General features: G+C 43.8%; 1 protein-coding gene across 1 annotated transcript; it reads left to right on the top strand.

Annotated features, from left to right (window-relative positions):
• The first annotated feature begins 2,045 nt into the window (after positions 1-2,045).
• ACTA2 (actin alpha 2, smooth muscle) lies at positions 2,046-19,434 on the top strand. Its single transcript, XM_024744816.1, has 9 exons — positions 2,046-2,333; positions 6,484-6,638; positions 8,015-8,143; positions 10,861-10,971; positions 12,972-13,056; positions 13,429-13,590; positions 15,272-15,463; positions 16,589-16,770; positions 19,146-19,434. The coding sequence occupies exons 2-9, from the start codon at positions 6,510-6,512 to the stop codon at positions 19,287-19,289; spliced, it is 1,134 nt and encodes a 377-aa protein (XP_024600584.1). The 5' UTR covers positions 2,046-2,333; positions 6,484-6,509; the 3' UTR covers positions 19,290-19,434.
• The last annotated feature ends 1,372 nt before the right edge of the window (positions 19,435-20,806 follow it).

The following is a 20,806-nucleotide window of genomic DNA, read 5'->3' on the forward strand; positions in this document are numbered from 1 at the left end:
ATCATCATTGGATAATGCTACCAAGATGGTGGGTGCTGTTTGTAGAACCACACGTCTGGGCATGATTCTTGAATGTGCTTATAGCCTGGAATTTATTTTATAGTTTTCCTGAATGGCAACCAAGTCATCAGACACTACTGTTTTTCTAATTGCTCCATAACTTCTTGGATACATGGCTGAGAGCTCCAGAAGATATCTGGCCACTTGACTGGAGATGTCTCTGTACACACACACATACTCATCCAGCACTGCTTTCTTTCACTGAGGAGACTTGAATGGGGTATGAAAGTATAAATCTCAAACCCAGACAATGAGACCATTTAATCACTGGTTCAGAAATTTATTTTCAGTTAGAGGTCCTCCATGGTTAGTGTCATAAATTTTAAAAAAGAAGGAAAGGGGCTTCCCTGGTGGCGCAGTGGTTGAGAGTCCGCCTGCCGATGCAGGGGACACGGGTTCGTGCCCTGGTCCGGGAAGATCCCACATGCCGCGGAGCGGCTGGGCCCGTGAGCCATGGCCGCTGAGCCTGCGCGTCTGGAGCCTGTGCTCCGCAACGGGAGAGGCCACAACACTGAGAGGCCTGCATACCGGAAAAAAAAATAATAATAATAAGGAAGGAAGGAAGGAAGGAAAAAGGAAAAAAAACTTGTGAGAAAAACAACCTGAATCGTCGTCTTGTATGTCTGTTCGTGTCATCACAGTCTGATTGCTGTCAGGGCTGTGAATGCCCACTGGTGGAATCAAGGGAGAAAATGACATAAGAATCAGGAAGGTGAACATCAAAACTCTTATTTTCGGTATTTAAAGAAGCATTCACTACATAAACTGTCAGGGACTACACAGACACTGCTTGAGACAGAAGTGGGAGGAGGCAGGATCCTACCTCTGCTCAAATTGCCCTCCCAATGAAGAAAATATGGAATTTTTGCTTCACGTGTTCCCTGTGATAAAAACCACTAGATTAATTCCAAATGCCCGACTTTATGTTATATTGCCTAGTTTTCAAGTTTGAACATTCACACAATTGTGTTTTCTGGTTGACAAAAACTAGAAACAGTTGACAAATCCTTGAAAAATACAGAGCAATCTGTTATCATTTAGTCTTAAGCCATATAAAATTACATAATCATCAATGGTGCAATTTCCCAAAGTGCGTGTGTGTGTGCGTGTGTGTGTGTGCCATAAATCAAATGGGTCAGACACAGTAACGAGTGAAGGGCTGGCCACAGCTGTAAAACAGAGACATTCATCCTGGGATTTTTCTCGTATGTCAGCAGAAATGCTCATGGTAACTGTCAAAAATATTTCTACCATGAATTTAGTTAGAACCTTGGCTTGGCAAAGAGGAACAGGCAAATGTAAAACCATTAAAGTCAGTTGTTGTCACCTGGGAATGAGAGCTTAAGGTCAGACTGGTGTTTACTCACTACCTTCCTCTGAGGAATGCCTGGGTCACCTGTTATCTGTCACCTGTCAGGTGCATCAGCGGGGCAAGAGGAGGCTCAGAGAGGCTTCCCTTAAACACACCCTTTGCTCTCAGACTGCTTCTGTGACAGGTGCCTGCATGGACTCTGCTCGAAGGACAGCCCCTATCATGCTGCTACATCGCTCAGGACAAATTAGCAGACACAGCTAATGAACCGGGGCACCGAAATGGTCAAGGTCGTGCTGACTTCCAAGCGCCTCTGTGAAAACACGGGCCTTCAAACCTGTCTCCACTTCAATTCCTACTTCCATCACCCCCGACCCCGCCCCAGACTTGATTCATAAACCCAGCACTGACGACCACAAAGTTCTCACTCCCTCTTTAAACTTATGGACCATTGCAGCATCTCTTTCTTCATTGCAGACCCCGTTTTTAGGGGAATTTTTAAAAATCCCTGCTCCTCAGAGGCAGCTTCTTTCTGTGCTCGGTTCATGAGGAAATGACCCGAAATGCTAGCAAGACGGCCGGCTGGCATCTCCTGAGGAATGTGCGAACCGTGCCTGCATCTGCCCCATGAGGCTCACTCAGTATCTCTGGGCATTTCAGCAATTGTTCTGAAGGCTTGGGGTGTTTATCTCCCACAGGCAGCTGAGCTGCCTGCCTTTTCATGAGCAGAGCAGTGGAATGCAGTGGAAGAGACCCAGACCTCCGGCCACCCAGATTAGAGAGTTTTGTGCTGAGGTCCCTATATGGTTGTGTTAGACTGAACGGAGGGCTGAAGTCTGTCTTTGTTCCTTGTTTGGGAAGCAAGTGGGAGGGGAGCAGACCAAGGAGCTATATAACCCTTCGGCGTTCAGCTTCCCCGAACACCAGCCAGAGGAGAGAAGCCCAGCCGAGCACTTTCAGGGTAAGTGGCACCGGCCCAGGGATGTGACTTAGATTCCAGCGGCTCTGACATTCCCCAGCATAATCAGATGTCATCTCTGGGGATTTTGGCCAGGCTCACACACTCTGAAAGTTTTGAATGAAGATTGTACTACTAACACGATTGTAGCTTTTAGCTCTAATTATCTAACCTTAAAATCCAAGCTAAGACGCAGCCTGGTGTGGGAAAGGGTGGGGAGAGCAAGATGGAATGAAATCTATGTGTGTCACCTGCAACATCTGTTTATACTAAACCAACTGCCCGGGTCTTGCAGTGCATTTCAGAGACGCAGTCAAGCCGTCTGCAGTAAGTTACATGATGATTTATATTTAGGCACTGGAAACTCCAGTATCTGCTTGTGGTTCAGATTTGGTGTGGGGATTTTTCACTGGACTGTACTTTTGGTGCAGCTACGGTGTCTGGAAGTGGATTTTAGAATTGAACCAAGGTTGCCTAGCCTTTGATATTGGCTCTTTGTGTATTTGCATCTGGGCTCCTCTGGCTCTCATTGGTAGTGTCTTCTGTGGGAAAGTCTCTTGAGTGTAACTGGGAGCTTACACTTCAAGATATACGCGTCTCAGTGAAGTAAGTCAGAAAGAGAAAAACAAATACCGTATGCTAACACATATATATATGGAATCTAAGAAAAAAAAAGGTCATGAAGAACCTAGGGGTAAGACGGGAATAAAGACACAGACCTACTAGAGAATGGACTTGAGGACACGGGGAGTGGGAAGGGGAAGCTGGGACAAAGTGAGAGAGTGGCACGGACATATATACACTACCAAACGTAAAATAGATAGCTAGTGGGAAGCAGCCGCATAGCACAGGGAGATCAGCTCGGTGCTTTGTGACCACCTAGAGGAGTGGGATAGGGAGGGTGGGAGGGAGGGAGACGCAGGAGGGAAGAGATATGGGAACATATGTATATGTATAACTGATTCACTTTGTTATAAAGCAGAAACTAACACACCACTGTAAAGCAATTATACCCCAATAAAGATGTTAAAAAAAAAAGATATATGCGTCTCGGTTCGTTGGTCATCTGCAGCAGAGCGCAGCAGGCGCCCCGCTGAATCTTTGTGAATAGAGAGAGGGAGCCGGGTGTGCGTCTGACAGCTGTTTGCGTCTCAGCCTGTGAGATGTCTGGTTTGCATTTCTCAGCCGGGCGGGACCTGGGAGCCAGCCCTGCCACCGCAGGCTGCTCTTTGCTGTAAATCAACAGTTGGCAGCTTCATTCCGGACTGGAGTTTTCACACTGAGATTTTCCTTCCATTTTGTGATTCATGACTAAATATGGTTTGTGTTTCAAGACTGTCGAGCTGGGACCTGGAGCGTTCCCCTCCCACTAACTCCTCATTTTTGGCACAAGATGCACTCGAGTCGGTTAGAGAAAACCCCCTGACCCGGGTGCTGTTCCAAAAGCAGACATTCGAGTGTGTTTTACCTAATTAGGAAATGCTTTGCTCCAAACCCAGCTGCTCATCAGGTTAGGTAAGAGTTGCAAACCACTGAGCTGGGTCCTTTCTGGGGACACAGATTTCTCTAACGACAGTGTTCCTTTTAGAGATTTAAAACTTCTTCCTGGACATTTTCTTTCTTTCTTTTTTTGCCAAATAAAAACACATTTACCAAATTTTGAGATCTTTTTATTTTCTGCATGCTTGCTGACCTGAGCGTTAAGTCTACTTTTTCTGCAGTGCATTCCAACACTCCCCCAAACCCTTCCTGCCCCAGGAAAGGGTTACTAAGGACATGTGTATTCATAGTGACCACACCATCACATTTTTAGAGCCTCCTAATTCCAAATATTTTATCCTGTTTCCAGCCCTTACTTTTGTTTTGGCAAGTCTGCTTAGCACATCCAGAGAGGCTGCTGATCCAGTGCCGACAGCCTCTGACACATGCCTCCGACTCCGACTGCTTTTCTGCCTTCTCTCTCTTACATTTCTCATCTCTCTTTTTGCTTCTTAATCTGCTAGGAAGGAAGCCAAATCACATGACTGCCAAACATAATTCAGTGTCTGGAAAGGGAAGGGAAGGGTGGGAAAAGAAAGAGTAGGCCATTGATAAACCTCATTTTCCATTCTTACAAGTAGAAGCCACAAGTTGAAGGTTTCTCTGGTAGGCCTAGAGGGAGTTGTGGAGAGGAAGCAAAGACTGGAAGTAAAAAGATCTGGATAATGATAATCATCACATAATGATGCTAATAATTTTAAAATAATATTTATTGAGAATTCATAATGTATATGCCACCATAAATTATTTTTAATGCCTTTTAGAAAATCTAATCCCCATAAGAACTCTATGTGCTACATACAGATTTTACTGTCGTTTCATAGATAAAGAACCTGATTTAGAGATGTTACATAACTTACTAAGTCACGTAGCTTCTAAGCGGTGAAGGCCACACTCAAATCCAGAGTGAGACCCCAGAATCCAAGCCCATAACCATCACGTGCTGTAATTTTTAGTGTCCTAACTCTACCAGTTTTGGGATCTTGGACAAATCATTCCAACTTGAGTCTTGATTCCCTGGTTTGTCAGTTGGCGATAACAGTACATGTCCTGGATTTTAAGATATGTTCTTTCAGTTGAGGTTCATGCTCTTTGCAAAAGGTTATGTTGCATGAGACACTGCCATGGGAGTTCTAGGCATTTGGAAAGATGGAGCATTGGTTTCATGGGAATGGTCTGGCACAACTCAAACTGCAATAGCTTTTTTTTCTTTTCTTAGGTCCCAGAAATTTCCTTAAAAGAGTTGCCTTTTATATCTAGGCCTGGGGATGCAATGAGTTCACCAACTTAGAAGACTCTTCCTGAACCTGAAATCCTATCATCTCAAAGTCAGGCAGAGAACTCTGGGTGTCCTTCTCTTTAAAAACTATTTTTCACCTAATTCTGCTTAGAAAATGGAAGGGGTCTAGATTGAAAGCTGAAGGGTAGCCAAGGGGACCTGATCTCTGGTTCAACTTTGCCTGTAAGGCCCTGTGTGCCCTTGAGCAAATCACTTCCCCTGAGTTTTCTCATTTGAGAAATGAGGGCATTAAATGAAAACATTCTCTAATAAGCCTTCAATTTCCCAGATCTCTAAGTTGTTACTTGTGCTCCAGTCTTCCAAATTTTGCCGTAGGATCCAAGCTTAACAATGGGATATTTGAAATATTGCTTTCTTACTAAAAGAATACATGCTCAATTTATTTAGAAAATATTACAGAACCATGGGATGATCATTTAAAACACCTAGAAAACCCACCACTTCAAAAATAACCCCCATCAACATCGTGGTAAATATGATTAATCTTTTTCTAGTGCATAAAAATACATTTTTAATGGGATCGTACAATGTTAATTTCTCTAACCTAGTATCACATAAGAATATACCTGTAACTTATCCTTTTATTTACCTTTTTTAATGGCAACAAAGCATTCTACTGCACGATGTGTAAAGTTTTGGATTCACCCTGGCTTGTTGGACTTACAGGGTAGCAGTGGTTTTTATTAATGGAATAACTGTGGTCCCTAAAATTTAAAGCACCTTCTTAGAAAGTTTTGATTGGTTCTAATGTTTTTCCAAGGGTAAAATTTAAAGTCCTCAGGATCCAAAAGAGAATTTTCTTTTAAACATTTTACATTAAATGTCTCAATATTTCCAATTTTTCACATGCTGCCCATTCCTCAAAATCTACGTTTTTGAAAAAAATTAGAAGTTATAACATACCTAGAAAAATGTGAAGATGGTTGGATACAGACAGCAAATTCCAGATACTTCTTTAACAAATGACTTGTCCCTGTGAATATCTGATCTCATGGTCTGATATTCCATATGTGCTCTGCAGTAGTTCATTCATTCACTTACTTAGTCTTTAAAGTGCTTGTGAGCACATGTGACGTGCCAGCCACGGTGCTAGAGACCTGTTGTATGAATGTGGAAATCAGAGTTTTAGTTACAAAAAGTTTTCAGTCTAATGAAAGTACTTTGAGATAAATGCTGTGTTAGATAAGAATCAGCAGAAGGCGCTCTAGGAGTGCACGGGAGGGGTCTCAACCCAGCCTGGAAGGTGGGAGTGGTCAGGTTAAGTGCCATGACTGTTGGATAACAGCGGGGTGGCTTCCTCCCTGTTCCCTGCAGGACCCTGTGTCGTAGCTCCAGCCAAGATGTGTGAAGAAGAGGACAGCACCGCCCTGGTGTGTGACAATGGCTCTGGGCTCTGTAAAGCTGGCTTTGCTGGGGACGATGCTCCCAGGGCTGTTTTCCCGTCCATTGTGGGACGTCCCAGACATCAGGTGAGGAAAATTTTCTCTGGAACAGAGAAAAACAAGGCTATAAATTTTGTCCCTCTGTGTCTCTGGTACTCGCTATGGGTATTCATAGATTGTCTGTTGCTCTCTGCCCGGGAATTATGTAACCATGTTAAAAATGTACCTCTGATGATTGACGTCTAGAAATAAGTACCAATTTAATACACAATGTTGATAGATTATCTATTGGGTGTCTATCAGATACAAAGACTGGCTCTTTTTCATAAATCCTTTTTGTCTAAATGTAATCATTGTCATCAGCATCAGAAATATTTATGAGCTTATGAGTTATCTGATGTATTCCATAGCTACCCTTTGGAAAGAAACTAAAATAAAAGCCCAGGTCACTCACTCTCACAGAACCTAATGTTAGGTGAAAATCAGCACTGTTACCAAATGTAATTTTCCATCTGTTAGTTGTCAACAAAATACATGTGGACAGCCACATGATAATTTTACATAGCATTATGTAGAAACAAAATGTTGATGGCAGCCACAGGGTAAAAATCTCAGAAATTCTCCTTCACAGCAGAAATGTATTTTGCACATTGAGCCTATCTGATTGATATTTAAGCTTTCAATTTGGCACAGATTCACAAGAGCAAATAATAGAAGCCTCTCCCCATGAATGAACTCTGTCCCTTTGTTGAACTTCTGGGATGGAGATATTTTGCATAAATCACTACTTATGGAACTATAGTAGCCACGACTGTTTTGCAATTTTAAGTCACTCCAGTGCAATTTTAAATTTTAGTAATGAGAATTCTCTCTTTTGTAAAGCTTCACCTTAATGATTAAAAAATACATCCCACTACTTTAGGCAGATGTCAGTGTTGATTGGTATGAATTTATCTATGAGAAGTCAAGCACGGAGTGATCATTTGTAGAAATAATGTTTTTGCTTAGAATGGTTAGATATACTCTTGGGTAGGTGACAACTTCAAAAGTACAGTTTAAAGGATTTATAAGGGACAAAATGCCATTTAACTAATATGTAAAATTTTACATATCCATTCAACAAATAATGATTGAGTGCCGAATATGTGCCAGGCAATTTGTCATAGTGGAGAACAAGACAGATTCAATCTTTGCCCTAAGAGAGCTCATCAAGGGATGTAGAAGATAAATAACACAAAGTTGCCTTACCCCCAGGGTTCTCTGCTATTTGAGAGAACTAGTCAGACCTGTTTCCAATCAACTAAGGCTGTTTCTTAAGAACTTAGTGACAGTAGGATTCAGCATATCATTGTTGGTACCCGAAGGAACTTTCTATCGCAATGATTTAACCCTTTGTGTTTGGACTGTAATCGGTTCACAAGTTCTGAGAGAGGCTGGCTCGTGATGTGTTGAACCTTTTTTAGGGGGTGATGGTGGGAATGGGACAAAAAGACAGCTACGTGGGTGATGAAGCACAAAGCAAAAGAGGAATCCTGACCCTGAAGTACCCAATAGAACACGGCATCATCACCAACTGGGACGACATGGAAAAGGTACCGGGAGATTCATGCATAATTCCTGGGGCTCCTGTTTCCAAACATCTTGCCACTGCTGGGGAAAAGAACTGACTCACTTTGCCCAATTGTACTTTTACTTGATGTTCCTTCTAGATTATTACTAACTGGAAAGAAAAAATCCTGAACTGTTTCTTTAAATAAAAAAAAAAAAGCAAATCCTTTGCCTAACAGGGTTTATAAACCAATTAGAGTGAGCTAGCTCTGCAGACGAGAACAGTAGCCCTTAGACAATGGTGGGTATTAATAGACTTGCTCAGTCCACTGGCTTGCCCTCCGAGGACAAGCATTACATGAGTAGCAGCCAGGAGAACAAAGGGTTGCCTTCACGCACCCATTCTTGAAAGGTTTTCATTAACTCACCCTGAACATTTAAAATATATATATATATTTTTAGTTTTCACTATAGAAAGCTATACATTCCCGAATGTTCCTCAACATATTGAAGCCCAAGCACATGACAAAAATTTTTAAATAAATATTTTTAAAAGTATCTCCCTGTGTTGCCTTAAATGAAGTCTTTATCTCCCAGACCCATATAGAAGAGCTAATGAGGAGAAGAGTTAAATCCTAGGATTTTGATGTTTGTTATTAGACATTATGGAAACACAAGTGATCAGAGAAAAAGCAGAAGAAATAATGAGAAAGTGACTTAAATTTTTAAAATGCAGCAAATATATTAGAACCAGAACATCTGGACTTTTATATATCTGTCAGCTCCATACATACACTCTCTCTCTCTCTCTCTCTCTCCCACTAGTGTAAAAGAAAATAATGTTGCTAGGATTTATCAGTAATAATGCTGAAACTTCTGCTTCTCTACAAAAATTGTGTTTCATTAGGTTTACTGAGTCTAAGATTCTGGATTTGGTTAAGACTGCAGTTTTCACTGTGAGGAAGATATTAATAGTAGGAAAATACTCTTAAGAGATTCTCCATGGAGCCGGCAGCGTCTCAGAGGGATGCACCTGGAGAAAGATCCTTGGAACAAATAAAGCATTCCATAATTTTTAAAATTTAAATTCAAAGGGTCTGAGAGAGAGAGAGAGAGAGAGAGAGAGAAAGAGAGAGGGATTGGTTGGTTTTTAAATGACGCTTCAGAGTATCCATAGTATATAATACGATAGGTAGAATTTCTTTTCTTCACTTTTTTTTTTTTTTGATTTCTTGAACACTGTGCGGCTTTTACTCCATCAAAGGGATAGAACTTTCAGGAGTCTCATTTCCTTTCTAGAGACAACAAATTCAAAACCAAAGTAACTGCAATAAGATAAAGACTCTTTAAAGTCGATCTAGCTTTTATTAATGTATGAGCTTTCACTAGCAGTTCTTGTTTTATTTTGTTTTAATTCTGAATGAATTTAATATTTCTGGTGCTAGTGGAGAATTTTCAGGCTTTTAAAAATAACTAGTTAACTGAAACTTTTTCACAATGGTTTGTTCTTTATGGCATCCAGGGATTAAAGAGGATGCTCACAGGGAACTCTACTTAATACTCTGTAATAACCTATATGGGAAAAGAATCTGAAAAAGTATGGATATACGTATATGTATAACTGAATCACTCTGCTGTACACCTGAAACTAACACAACATTGTGAATCAACTATACTCCAATATAAAATTAAAATTAAATTAAAAAAAGAAACAGCTCAAAAATAAAAATAAACAAAAATAAGGAGGATGCTCAACCATGAAGCAAACACAAGTATGTCCAAAGTACATCGCACGGACATGCTAGAAATAGACACTGGCTTTTTTTGGAAACACTTGAAGGCCAAATGTCTGCCCATGAACGAAAAGTCCAGAGTGTGCTGACCAAGGCAGTCTTCTCTCAGCCCTGGGGAACAAAGAGGGGAATGGAGGGGAGGAAATTTTCCCTCAAATATTAAAAGTGGCAATTAGGCAATTAGGTCAGCTTCATTCATCCTTTCATATATTCATTCATTTGTCCTTTTACTTGCTACTCTAACTCATTTGCCCATGAATATTAACTAAAGTGGAAATAGGGGGTAAAGAAGATATAGTTGAATAATAGTAACATTTACTCTGGGCTGAATAGCAACTCTAGGGTTCCCGGACTTAAGTCTCACAAAGACATACAAATTTTTTTTTTTTTTTTTGCGGTATGCGGGCCTCTCACTGTTGTGGCCTCTCCCGTTGCGGAGCACAGGCTCCGGATGCGCAGGCTCAGCGGCCATGGCTCACGGGCCCAGCCGCTCCGCGGCATGTGGGATCTTCCTGGACCGGGGCACGACCCGTGTCCCCTGCATCGGCAGGCGGACTCTCAACCACTGCGCCACCAGGGAAGCCCACAAATTATTTTTATATTACCCATGGAGAGATTGTGGCTGAGAAGGGTTAAAATTTGCCTAAGCTCACATAACCAAGAAGTGGTTAAGCCAGGATTTGAACCCAGGTTTGATGCCAGAGCCTGTACCCTTAACCACTACTCCATCCTGCCTCATAGTCCTGGGTTTGCGTTTTTGCTCATTCACCTACTAGCTGTGCATCCTCAGTAAGTTATTTACAGTCCTTGAGTTTCAGTCTCTGCATCTGTAAAACTGTGGACGCATAATGAGTACTTCTAGCATTTTATTTGAACCTGGTTTCATTAGCCCATTCTGATCGCTTTTTGAGGACTGCAGTGCCCCTACAGCGTCACATCATTGTGCTTTTCCTCGGTCCCCCTGCTAGATCTGGCACCACTCTTTCTACAATGAGCTTCGTGTTGCCCCTGAAGAGCATCCAACCCTGCTCACCGAGGCACCCCTGAACCCCAAAGCCAACCGGGAGAAAATGACCCAGGTAAATATGCACTCCAGGGCCCAGCACTTTGGTGTCTGGGGAAAGTCCTGTGTTAAAGGGGTTGTGCAGGACAGCAGCGAGAAGGCCCACCAAACAGTCCACTCACAGGCTGATAACTTTCCAGAATTCCAAAGGCCAGGAGCATCCTGGTGGCACTGACATCCTTACTGCAGGAACAGCCCCTTGGTTCCAAGAGCAACAGGAAATTTCCAAGATTTAACTGAAAAGGTGACATGTTTAGGTTAAAACCTTCTAAGGAGAAGTCATTTCAAAGTGCAGGATAACATAAAATGGGGAATTTTGGTTCTGGAGTCCAACAGATCCCGGTTTGAAAACTCGATCTGTCACTTAATCAGTTATGTGACTTTAAAGAATCCACTTAATTTCTCAGAGCCTCAGTTTCCTTGTCCATATGTTGGGAATAATATTAGTACTATTATTTTTCAAAGGATTGGTGTGAAGATGAATGAGGTAAATGCTAAATGTGTTTCATGGTACCTGGTATGATAACCTTCAACAAATAGTTGTCATTATTGTCACTTGTCTGAAGCTCAAAAGTTTTGGATCAGGAGACCATCCATTCCACCAGCCAGACAAGATTTCCAGGTTGGATGAGCTGCTAAATAAATACGCCTCGTGTCAATTTCATGCTTGCTATGGTCAGGCACTGGGCTAAGCATTTTATACGCATTGTCTCTTTAAATCTTAACAACGTAAAGCAGGAGCTATTCGTATGCTGATCATATAAATGAAGAAATCGAGGCTCAAGTACATTAGGTGATTGTCCCAAGGTCACACAGCTAGAAGTGGCCGAGCTTGGATTTGGTCCGTGATCTTTTGACCTCGGAGAATAATAAATGTAAATACAGCAGGGTCTTTCTCTCGGAAGAGTTCTAGGCGCTACACCAACACACTAGCAGCTGTTCTCTACAGGGGAACGTCTGTGTGCCTGGGAAGTGCTCATGTAGCAAGAGATGTTGTTTCTTATGGGGGCTATTTTTCCTGTGAATGGTGAAAAATATAGTTGGGAATTATGGCCGTCTAGCAAATGATGCTGGATATTCACTCTGGTGAATAGACCAGGGAGGGTTTTGCAGATGGAGAAATGGTGGTCTGTGGGCATCTCCGTGGGCACAGATTTCTAATGCTTGACCCGGAGGGACTCTGGTTCTAATCGTGTCCCTAGACTGCATGAGCTGCCACATTGACTTTCATACTTGGTTCTCTGTTACCAGCAGGCGGTTCTTTTCTTCCAGGAATCAGGGCTCCTTCACTGCAGCCAGAGTGGCCTCAGATTCTAGGGCTGCAACTACATAAAAAAATGGAACAGATTAAACGAACCTCAGACCACAGAACAGGGCTAATTCAACCAGTCTGAGCTTCAGGTTTAAAAGGCCTTTTTCGGGAATTCCCTGGTGGTCCAGTGGTTAGGACTCTTGAGTTTTCACTGCAGAGGGCCTGGGTTCAATCCCTGGTCAGGGAACTAAGATCTGCAAGCCGCGCGGCCAAAAAGAAAAGGGGGGGCTCTTTCATATACCAGAGAAGTATAGATGCTGTCTTTTGTTTCTTTTGGCTTTGATAACTGTATTAAGTCCTGGGCTGTTCACACTGGAGGACCCTTAGAACCCTTCTCATCCAAACTCCTCCTCCATTTGTAATCAAGAGACCTGGAATGAAACCCATGTTATTCAGCTGTTAGTTTGGTGAATTCTCCCAGGTCATGTTCAACTCAGGGCCAGGGCCAGAAGCTAGACCCTCCTTATACCTGACTGGTCATGTATCCCCCTCTCCATGCCATCAGGCCTCTGGTATAATGGTTTCTTCATTTACACCTTCATTTCTCCTTGACTAGTAACCAAGGCTGCCCTGGCCCTCCTTTACCTTAGTTTCCTCTACCCAGAACCACGTGGGCCCTCTGCATTCCTCAACAAGATGCTGTCTTGTGCATTCTTGGTAAGACTGGCAGCATCACTAACTCAGCTCTTTGAATTGCTTTGCAGATCATGTTTGAGACTTTCAATGTCCCAGCCATGTATGTGGCTATTCAGGCGGTGCTGTCCCTCTACGCCTCTGGACGTACAACTGGTAAGTGGTTGGGAGGGGTGAGAGCCTCAGTTGAATACACCATCAGTTACAGGATTTAATGGTTCATAAACATGCGGGTTGTGATGGATTGGGGTTTAGTTCAAATTGACAGGGTTAATTCCAGCCCTCAGAGGTCTTCTTCTCACCTTTAAAATTAAGCCCTTTAACTTGTATTTCCAGGAGGACTTCTCCTATTGTTTCCCTCTTCCTGTTCTTTCTTTTTTTTTCTTTATCCAGCCTTGCCCCACTTCTTCTATCAAATGCCTTCCTTCCTTTCAAATAAGAGGCTTAGAAATTCCCCTTCTACTAGACCAGTAAGTGATCACATACCAGCTGCCCTGGTGACTTTTATTGTGTACAACTGTCCCCCAGGCATTGTGCTGGACTCTGGAGATGGTGTTACCCACAATGTGCCCATCTATGAGGGCTATGCCCTGCCCCACGCCATCATGCGTCTGGACCTGGCTGGCCGAGATCTCACCGACTACCTCATGAAGATCCTGACCGAGCGAGGCTATTCCTTCGTGACCACAGGTGAGGCTTGCGGGAGATAAAGGGAAGGGGTGTAAGGGCGGGGTGTTCTTCCCGGACTTGGTGATTATCCAAGGAAACAATGGGAGGCAGCCTTGCAGGTATCAAGGCCTGATTCTAATGCCCAGGGCAAAGCAGTGCATATTTTGATACGTGAAATCGCTGAACGATTACACTATTTCTTCAAGAAGAACAGTTATAACCATCTGGTATTATGAGCTAGTCAGAGTTGCGCTATTTGAACATTTTTTAGTCCCTTCCATTCACACATAGAGACTGAAGTTGGTATGGCGTGGTGATGGGCAGTCTTTGGAGACTTCTCAGTAGGACTTGGGTCCCAATTCTGCCACTCACTAGCTGTGTGACCTTGGACTAGATGTCCAAGTTCACTAAGCCATAGCCTCTTCATCTGTAAAATGGGAGTAATCATAGACCCTTTCTCACAAGGATGTTGTGAGTAGTAAATGAGACCATGCACGTCGAATTCCTGGCCCTGAGGCAGCATGCAGCATTTGTTAGTGACTATTAATATCAACCCGCAGGCAGCGACACATTTGTCTTCAGGCTATAATCTGGTGTTCCGCTGCCCAGAGGCAGACTGTACTAGAGATGTCAGGACGTCCTCAGTGCCCTTGACCCTGGCCGCCCGCCCTCCCTTGGCCAGTTTGGTCTTGTCCAAACGTTTAGGTTTCTGGACATCCCTGAGGCTTATTCTAGACTCCAAGTTTGAGACCTGAAGATGTTAAAATCTCCTTTTGCAGTAGGCAGTTGAGTGAATTCTGTTCCTCCTCTACTCCCTATGAAGAATTCCAAGATGCTTCCAAAAGGTTCCCAGGGACCCAGATGGAACCAATAGCTTAGAAATTCAGAGGACAGGAGTCTGAAAGCGGTCTGCCTGCCCACTTCTTCCATGCACCACTGGGGCCTTCTCAATTGGGACTTGTCCTGAGCCAGGGCCTGCCTCTTTCTGGAAGGTGATGAATTTTCCAAGGGTTTGAGCTAGAATCTACCTGGCCCAGACGACACGGGTCTCTGGAGCTTTTTGAAACTGTAGGGGCCTCTAAGGGGGGGCTTCGGCACGCGTCCTCCTGGTCAACTGAAAATCCAATATAACAAACTGTTATAAAGCACTTATAATGGAGATTCATTAGTTAATCGTGCAAAAAAGTTAACGTATTAAGGATTTCCTGCTCTTTGCCTGTTTCTAGCCAGCTCATTTTCATCCTGTCCTGAACTTTCCAGACAATATTCACTAAGAACCTTTTGTGTGAGGCACTCCGCTGGGAACAGAAGTGGTTCCGTAGTGGACTTATAATTTAATTGCCCTGATGGATTTGGGGGTGCAGAATGTAATATCGAACTTATCACTGTGGATGGAGCCTGTATTGTAGGAGAGCCTGCAGCAGGGCAGGTGGATTTTTTTTTTTCTTTCTTTTTTTGCGGTACGCGGGCCTCTCACTATTGTGGCCTCTCCCGTTGCGGAGCACAGGCTCCGGATGCGCAGGCTCAGCGGCCATGGCTCACGAGCCCAGCCGCTCCGCGGCATGTGGGATCTTCCCAGACCGGGGCATGAACCCACGTCCCCTGCATCGGCCGGCGGACTCTCAACCACTGCGCCACCGGGGAAGCCCGGGCAGGTGGATTTTTACCGCCTGTGCAAACCATGTTTGTATCTCGCTGACAGCTGAGCGTGAGATTGTCCGGGACATCAAGGAGAAACTGTGCTATGTAGCCCTGGACTTTGAAAACGAGATGGCCACTGCTGCGTCCTCCTCTTCCCTCGAGAAGAGCTACGAGCTGCCTGACGGGCAGGTGATCACCATCGGTAACGAGCGGTTCCGCTGCCCAGAGACCCTGTTCCAGCCCTCGTTCATCGGTAGGCAGCACACCCTGCCCCTGCTTCTGGGGAGACCACCCTCTCCTTCTGCACCCAGCCGACCCTCAGCCCCCAGCACCCTTCTGCGTGTAGGGACATGTGACAGGGGCCACAAAACCAAGTGCATTTCTAAACCAGGGCAAAGGAAAGAATGTCACATTTTTAAGAGTTAAGGAGACCAGAAAAGGAGTTTTCTTTTTAAGAAAACATAGTCTATGTTGTAGCCAAGCCCAAAGCATTCTTGGTGTGTGGTTTACAGTGAAAGAATCAGATACTTTCTGTGCTTAGGACACAGTGGAGCCGCCGGATGGATGGATGGGAAGGATAGGTTGAATGCTGAGTTTGGGAATAATAGGCGGAGAGAAAAATGGAAATGCCCAATCCTACGGAGGGCAGGCTCTGGGAGGGGTGAGCCTGGGTTTGAGTCTTAATTCTGTGTTCATGACCTTGGGCCCTGAAATCTCAGGGTCCTCCTCTGTAAAATGAGGATTGTCATAGTACCTATTTCATAGGGTGGCTGTGAGGATTACACGAGCTGTGGGGGCGGGGCACCTAGCCCAGGACTTGGCCGAAATGAGCATTCAATGCTTATTAGATATTGGCTGTCATTAATCACTAAGCATTATTAGTATTACATCACGAAACTGCAAAGATTGAAGAAAAGCGAGTCTTTGTCCGAATAAAATGAAGCTTTTTTTCTTTTTGGATGATTCAGCATCATAAAGCTTTGAGGAGTAAAAGCAAGGCAGCAGCCAAAGAGAGACTTGGGGAAAGTTCTGAGCAACGGCTGCAACATTGGCTCAGCATGGAAGCTTCTGCTGGCAATCTGAAGACTTTGATTGTTATTTGAATCATTCATAGTAATGAGTCTATTAAAAATTAGGGATATGATGTTGTAGCCCCCCACCCTCCCAGAGATGCTGAGGCAGGGCTTCCTCCCTAGACAAGAGGTAGGAGGACATGGGGCATTCGAGGACCTTTTGGTCCTGAGATGGCTGGTTCCCAGAGCATCATGCCTGCCTAGCTTCGGTCCAGTGTAAGATCATCCAGTTGATTGCATCGTCTTCCACGTCAACCTGGGCTTTATTCACCACCCAAGGACCATGGCCTGTGTCTCTTTTCCAGGGATGGAGTCTGCTGGCATCCATGAAACCACCTACAACAGCATCATGAAATGCGATATCGACATCAGGAAGGACCTCTATGCTAACAACGTCCTGTCCGGGGGCACCACCATGTACCCCGGCATTGCCGACCGCATGCAGAAGGAGATCACGGCCCTGGCGCCCAGCACCATGAAGATCAAGGTACAGTTCAGTGACGGACCCATGTATGCTGCTGGCAATGCCAGCCCTACAGCCAAGAGGTGAAGGACTCTTCAGAGGCTACATCTTGGTCACATGCACTCACGGGTTTTAGAGCTGTAAAAGTCCACAAGTCCCATACTTTAAACGATATAGGTCAGTTCAGTTCATAAAGAAGTTGAATGATCTTGTACAAAATTTAATCTGTACTTATCCTTGTCAATCAGCTACTTTCAACAGCTGCAGTGAAGGTCAGTAGAGCCCCCCATGTGTCCATATCTCACTAAAATACACATTTTGTTGTTTTTCCTCATCACAAAACTAGTGTATGTCATGTATAGAGCATTACAAATATTACAGATGAGCCAGACTTATTTCTGAAGGGGTGTAAACCCTGTAGATTCAATAGTGTATACTCTTCCTCCAGTACTAAATGTGACTCCATCTCAGTGGCCAGGAATTAGAATTTTATCTTCATCTCTCTGTGTGACATACCCTTTGATACAAGTGCTCAAAAGTGCAGCATGACCCCAGGATGACCAAGCTCAGTCCTTGAGCCATCAGAACCCCTACACTGTGTGAGTTTTGAGTCACAGTCAAAGAAACTCAGATTAAAAGGCCCTCATTCTTTGGAGGCAAACTTACACGTGGCTGGTGACTTCTCAAAGGCTGTTATCACTCTGAAATCAGGAGGCCAGGCTGGGGCCTTCTGATCCACGTCCCAGGGAGCAGGAGAAGGGGCCCCCTGGGGGCAGTTCACACACACGAGAGGTGTTCAGACAAGTTCTCTGTGATTTGCACTCCTTTTTTGAAAGGGTCTGCAGCTGACATAACAGGGAGGGCTAGACGGAAGCATGCTCTCACTCCACCTTAGAGGCTCGGAATTCTGCGGGTGAAGAGGAGAGAGACTGTTTTCTGAGGATTTGTGATTCTTGGATGCCCCTCCGATTGGCACTTACCACCTCATCTTCCCACCCCGGAGGGAGGGACATGAAACCAGCTACTAGGGTTGCTGACAAAGACAACCTAGGTTGGGGGTATATGACGGACACCCAGCTAGAGATGGGTAGTTTCTAGTTCTTCAAACTTGGAGTGTTGAATAGAAATGAATGTAGAACTGTGAGCTCCAGTGTGATGAGAGCAAACCATTAAAAACCTGGTACAGTAAGATGGTGACATTAGGGGAAACTGACACTGCATGGGGGTGGGGGGTGGTCTATAGGAACTCTCTGTACTGTCTTTCCCACTTTTCTGTAAGACCAAAATTATACGAAAATGAAAAGTTATTTCTAAAACAAAACAAAAACATACCTGGGAGAGGTCCGGGTTTGCATACTGGGTCTGATATGTACCAACCGGTGTGATCAAGGTCAATTACTTAAACCTCTCTCAGCCTCTGTGTCCTCATTTGGAATATGGGAGTAATTCAGTACTTACTCTTCAAAGTGGTTATGAGGATTAAATGAGATAGTACATGTGCTCGGCACATGGTAAGTGCTCGGTAAATATCACATACTTGTATTAAAAATAAATGTTCAACCAGAGCTCAAGGGATAAACGGAAATTAAACCCTTTCACCACCGTTTCAGAAATACCTTATCTGTTGGCCCAAGTGTCCATATTCATTTCTACCCAAGTATCCAAGTCTGATGTGGAACTTGGAATTACTCAACTATAGCTATTTTTAGAGTTGCTGTAGGGAGACATACCCTCGGCCTGATTCACTGCTCTCTGAGCCTAAATCATTCATTGATTTAAGAAACGTCAACATGTTCTTACATGTCAGGCCTATGCAGTGGGTAGGGCCAGCCAATGCAGCCTAACCCAGACGTATCCCAGGGGAATGTTCATCCCAGTGGGGGACGCTTGGGTCCCTCTGTGTTAAACAGTGCATCTCAGTGTACTTAATCAGGTCTATAGTAAGTTCCTGTGTGGTAAGTTCTGGCACAATCAAAACTTCTCCTCGAAGTTGCTGGTGTTTGTGTCCACAGAGCATATGTGTCGTGCTGACTGCTGAAGAACAGCTTATGAAAGTCGGGGACATTGTCAGGGCTTAAGTGGAGGCCGTGCAGGATTTGGGGCCAACTTTCAGTTTGCCCAATAGTAGACTGAATGCAGCAGGGGTGTCATAGATGCTTTGGAATAGATCGTGTAAAAGGGAGCTGGGAAACCAAATGTGCTCATTGAAGAATATTTAAATCCACAACTTATTCACACCCCATGGGTTAGGGTTCAGGTTCGGGTTCAGCATCTAACAGCCAAGACTGTCCCTGTTGCCCATGAAGCTTCAGCAGGGGTCACCAAATTTGGACCATGCTGGAACGCCCAGGCCCCGTTCTAGTGCATTAATGGCCCTTCTTCCTCATCCTGACCAACAGATCATTGCCCCTCCCGAGCGCAAATACTCTGTCTGGATTGGCGGCTCCATCCTGGCCTCTCTGTCCACCTTCCAGCAGATGTGGATCAGCAAACAGGAGTACGACGAGGCCGGGCCCTCCATCGTCCACCGCAAATGCTTCTAGAACACTTCCCTGCTCTCTGTCTGTAGCACACACTGTGAATGTTTTGTGGAATAATGCCTTCAATTCTTTTCCAAATCATTCCTAGCCAAAGCTCTGACTTGTTACCTATGTGTTTTTTAATAAATCTGAAATATGTTACCTGTAACCTTTCGCCTTGGCCTCTTGATCACGTTATTTCTCTTAGGCTGACCTCACCCATTACAGAGTGGCTCCCTCTAGTGGTATGGCCGAGGACCTGACAACCAGGATGTGTAAGTTTCCCAGGAAAGGGTAGAACCACATTAACACGGGAAGTGCCAACCAATGCCGTAAGTGGGAAGAATTTGAAAACACACAGGAGATAAACACAAACATGGGTTAAAATGTATCAACAAGATAATCCACACTGACTCACAACTTGCTGAGTCATTATATAACTTTGCTCTCTATAACTTCCTGACTGGTAGCCTGGTGGGTGAAAATAAAACAACAACTCTGCGTGTGTATGTGTGTGCTTGTACACACACATACATACATATATTATACATGCACATATATATGACTTTTTATATATAACATATTAAACTTAAATGTATATTAAAAGAAAGTATGACTTAAGTTTATCAGGGGAAACATAGATTTTTAAAAAACAGAAACAGTGCTCTAAAATCTCACTACACACCTAAATCATCTGTTTCCCTTCTCCTAATCAATATCTGTCTCTGAAAATGATACTACAGTTACTTTCACACCAGAAGGGATGGGAAAAATAACAATACTTTCCAAGGACCACTGGTGTCAATCATCACCACTAAGGGATTCACACATATCTTCACTCATTTGTTCTTCAGAACTCTTTGGGGAAAATATTATTATCATGTCCATTTTATTTTACTTTATTTTGACATTAATTTTTTATTGAAGTATAGATTTACAATGCTGTGTTAGTTTCATGTGTACAGAAAAGTAATTCAGTTATACACACATACATATTTATTTTTTCAGATTCTTTTCCCTTATAGGTTATTACAAAATACTGAGTAGAGATCCCTGTGCTATACAGTAGGTCCTTGTGGGTTATCTTTTTTTTTTTTTTTTTCCCGGCCGCACCACGCGGCATGCAGTATCTAGGTTCCCCAACCAGGGATGGAACCTGTGGCCCCTGCAGTGGAAGTGTGGAGTGTTAACCACGGGACCACCAGGGAAGTCCTGATTATCTATTTTTTATATAACAGTGTGTATATGTTAATCCCAAACATTTTATAGAGGAAGAAATAGAAGTTTTCCCTTAATATCATTATATAGGAGAGCTGCCAAGTTCTCTTTTACCCAACTGGCCCAGGAGGTACAAAGATGTATAAAAATACTTTCCCTGCCCTAAAGCGTCTTTGTCTCAAAGCACTTTTCTGCCCAGGCTGTTTAGCATCCTTGCAGCTCCCTGGCTGGGTGCCACTTGTCCTCCTGGGTATAAATATCTGAGTGCGGTCAGCAGCCACTGGCTGTCCTTGGGAGTTAGGAGGTGGATCTCCATCCATGGA

Source organism: Neophocaena asiaeorientalis, unplaced genomic scaffold (genome assembly GCF_003031525.2).
Source record: "Neophocaena asiaeorientalis asiaeorientalis breed wild unplaced genomic scaffold, Neophocaena_asiaeorientalis_V1.1 scaffold131, whole genome shotgun sequence".
Classification (NCBI taxonomy): domain Eukaryota; kingdom Metazoa; phylum Chordata; class Mammalia; order Artiodactyla; family Phocoenidae; genus Neophocaena; species Neophocaena asiaeorientalis.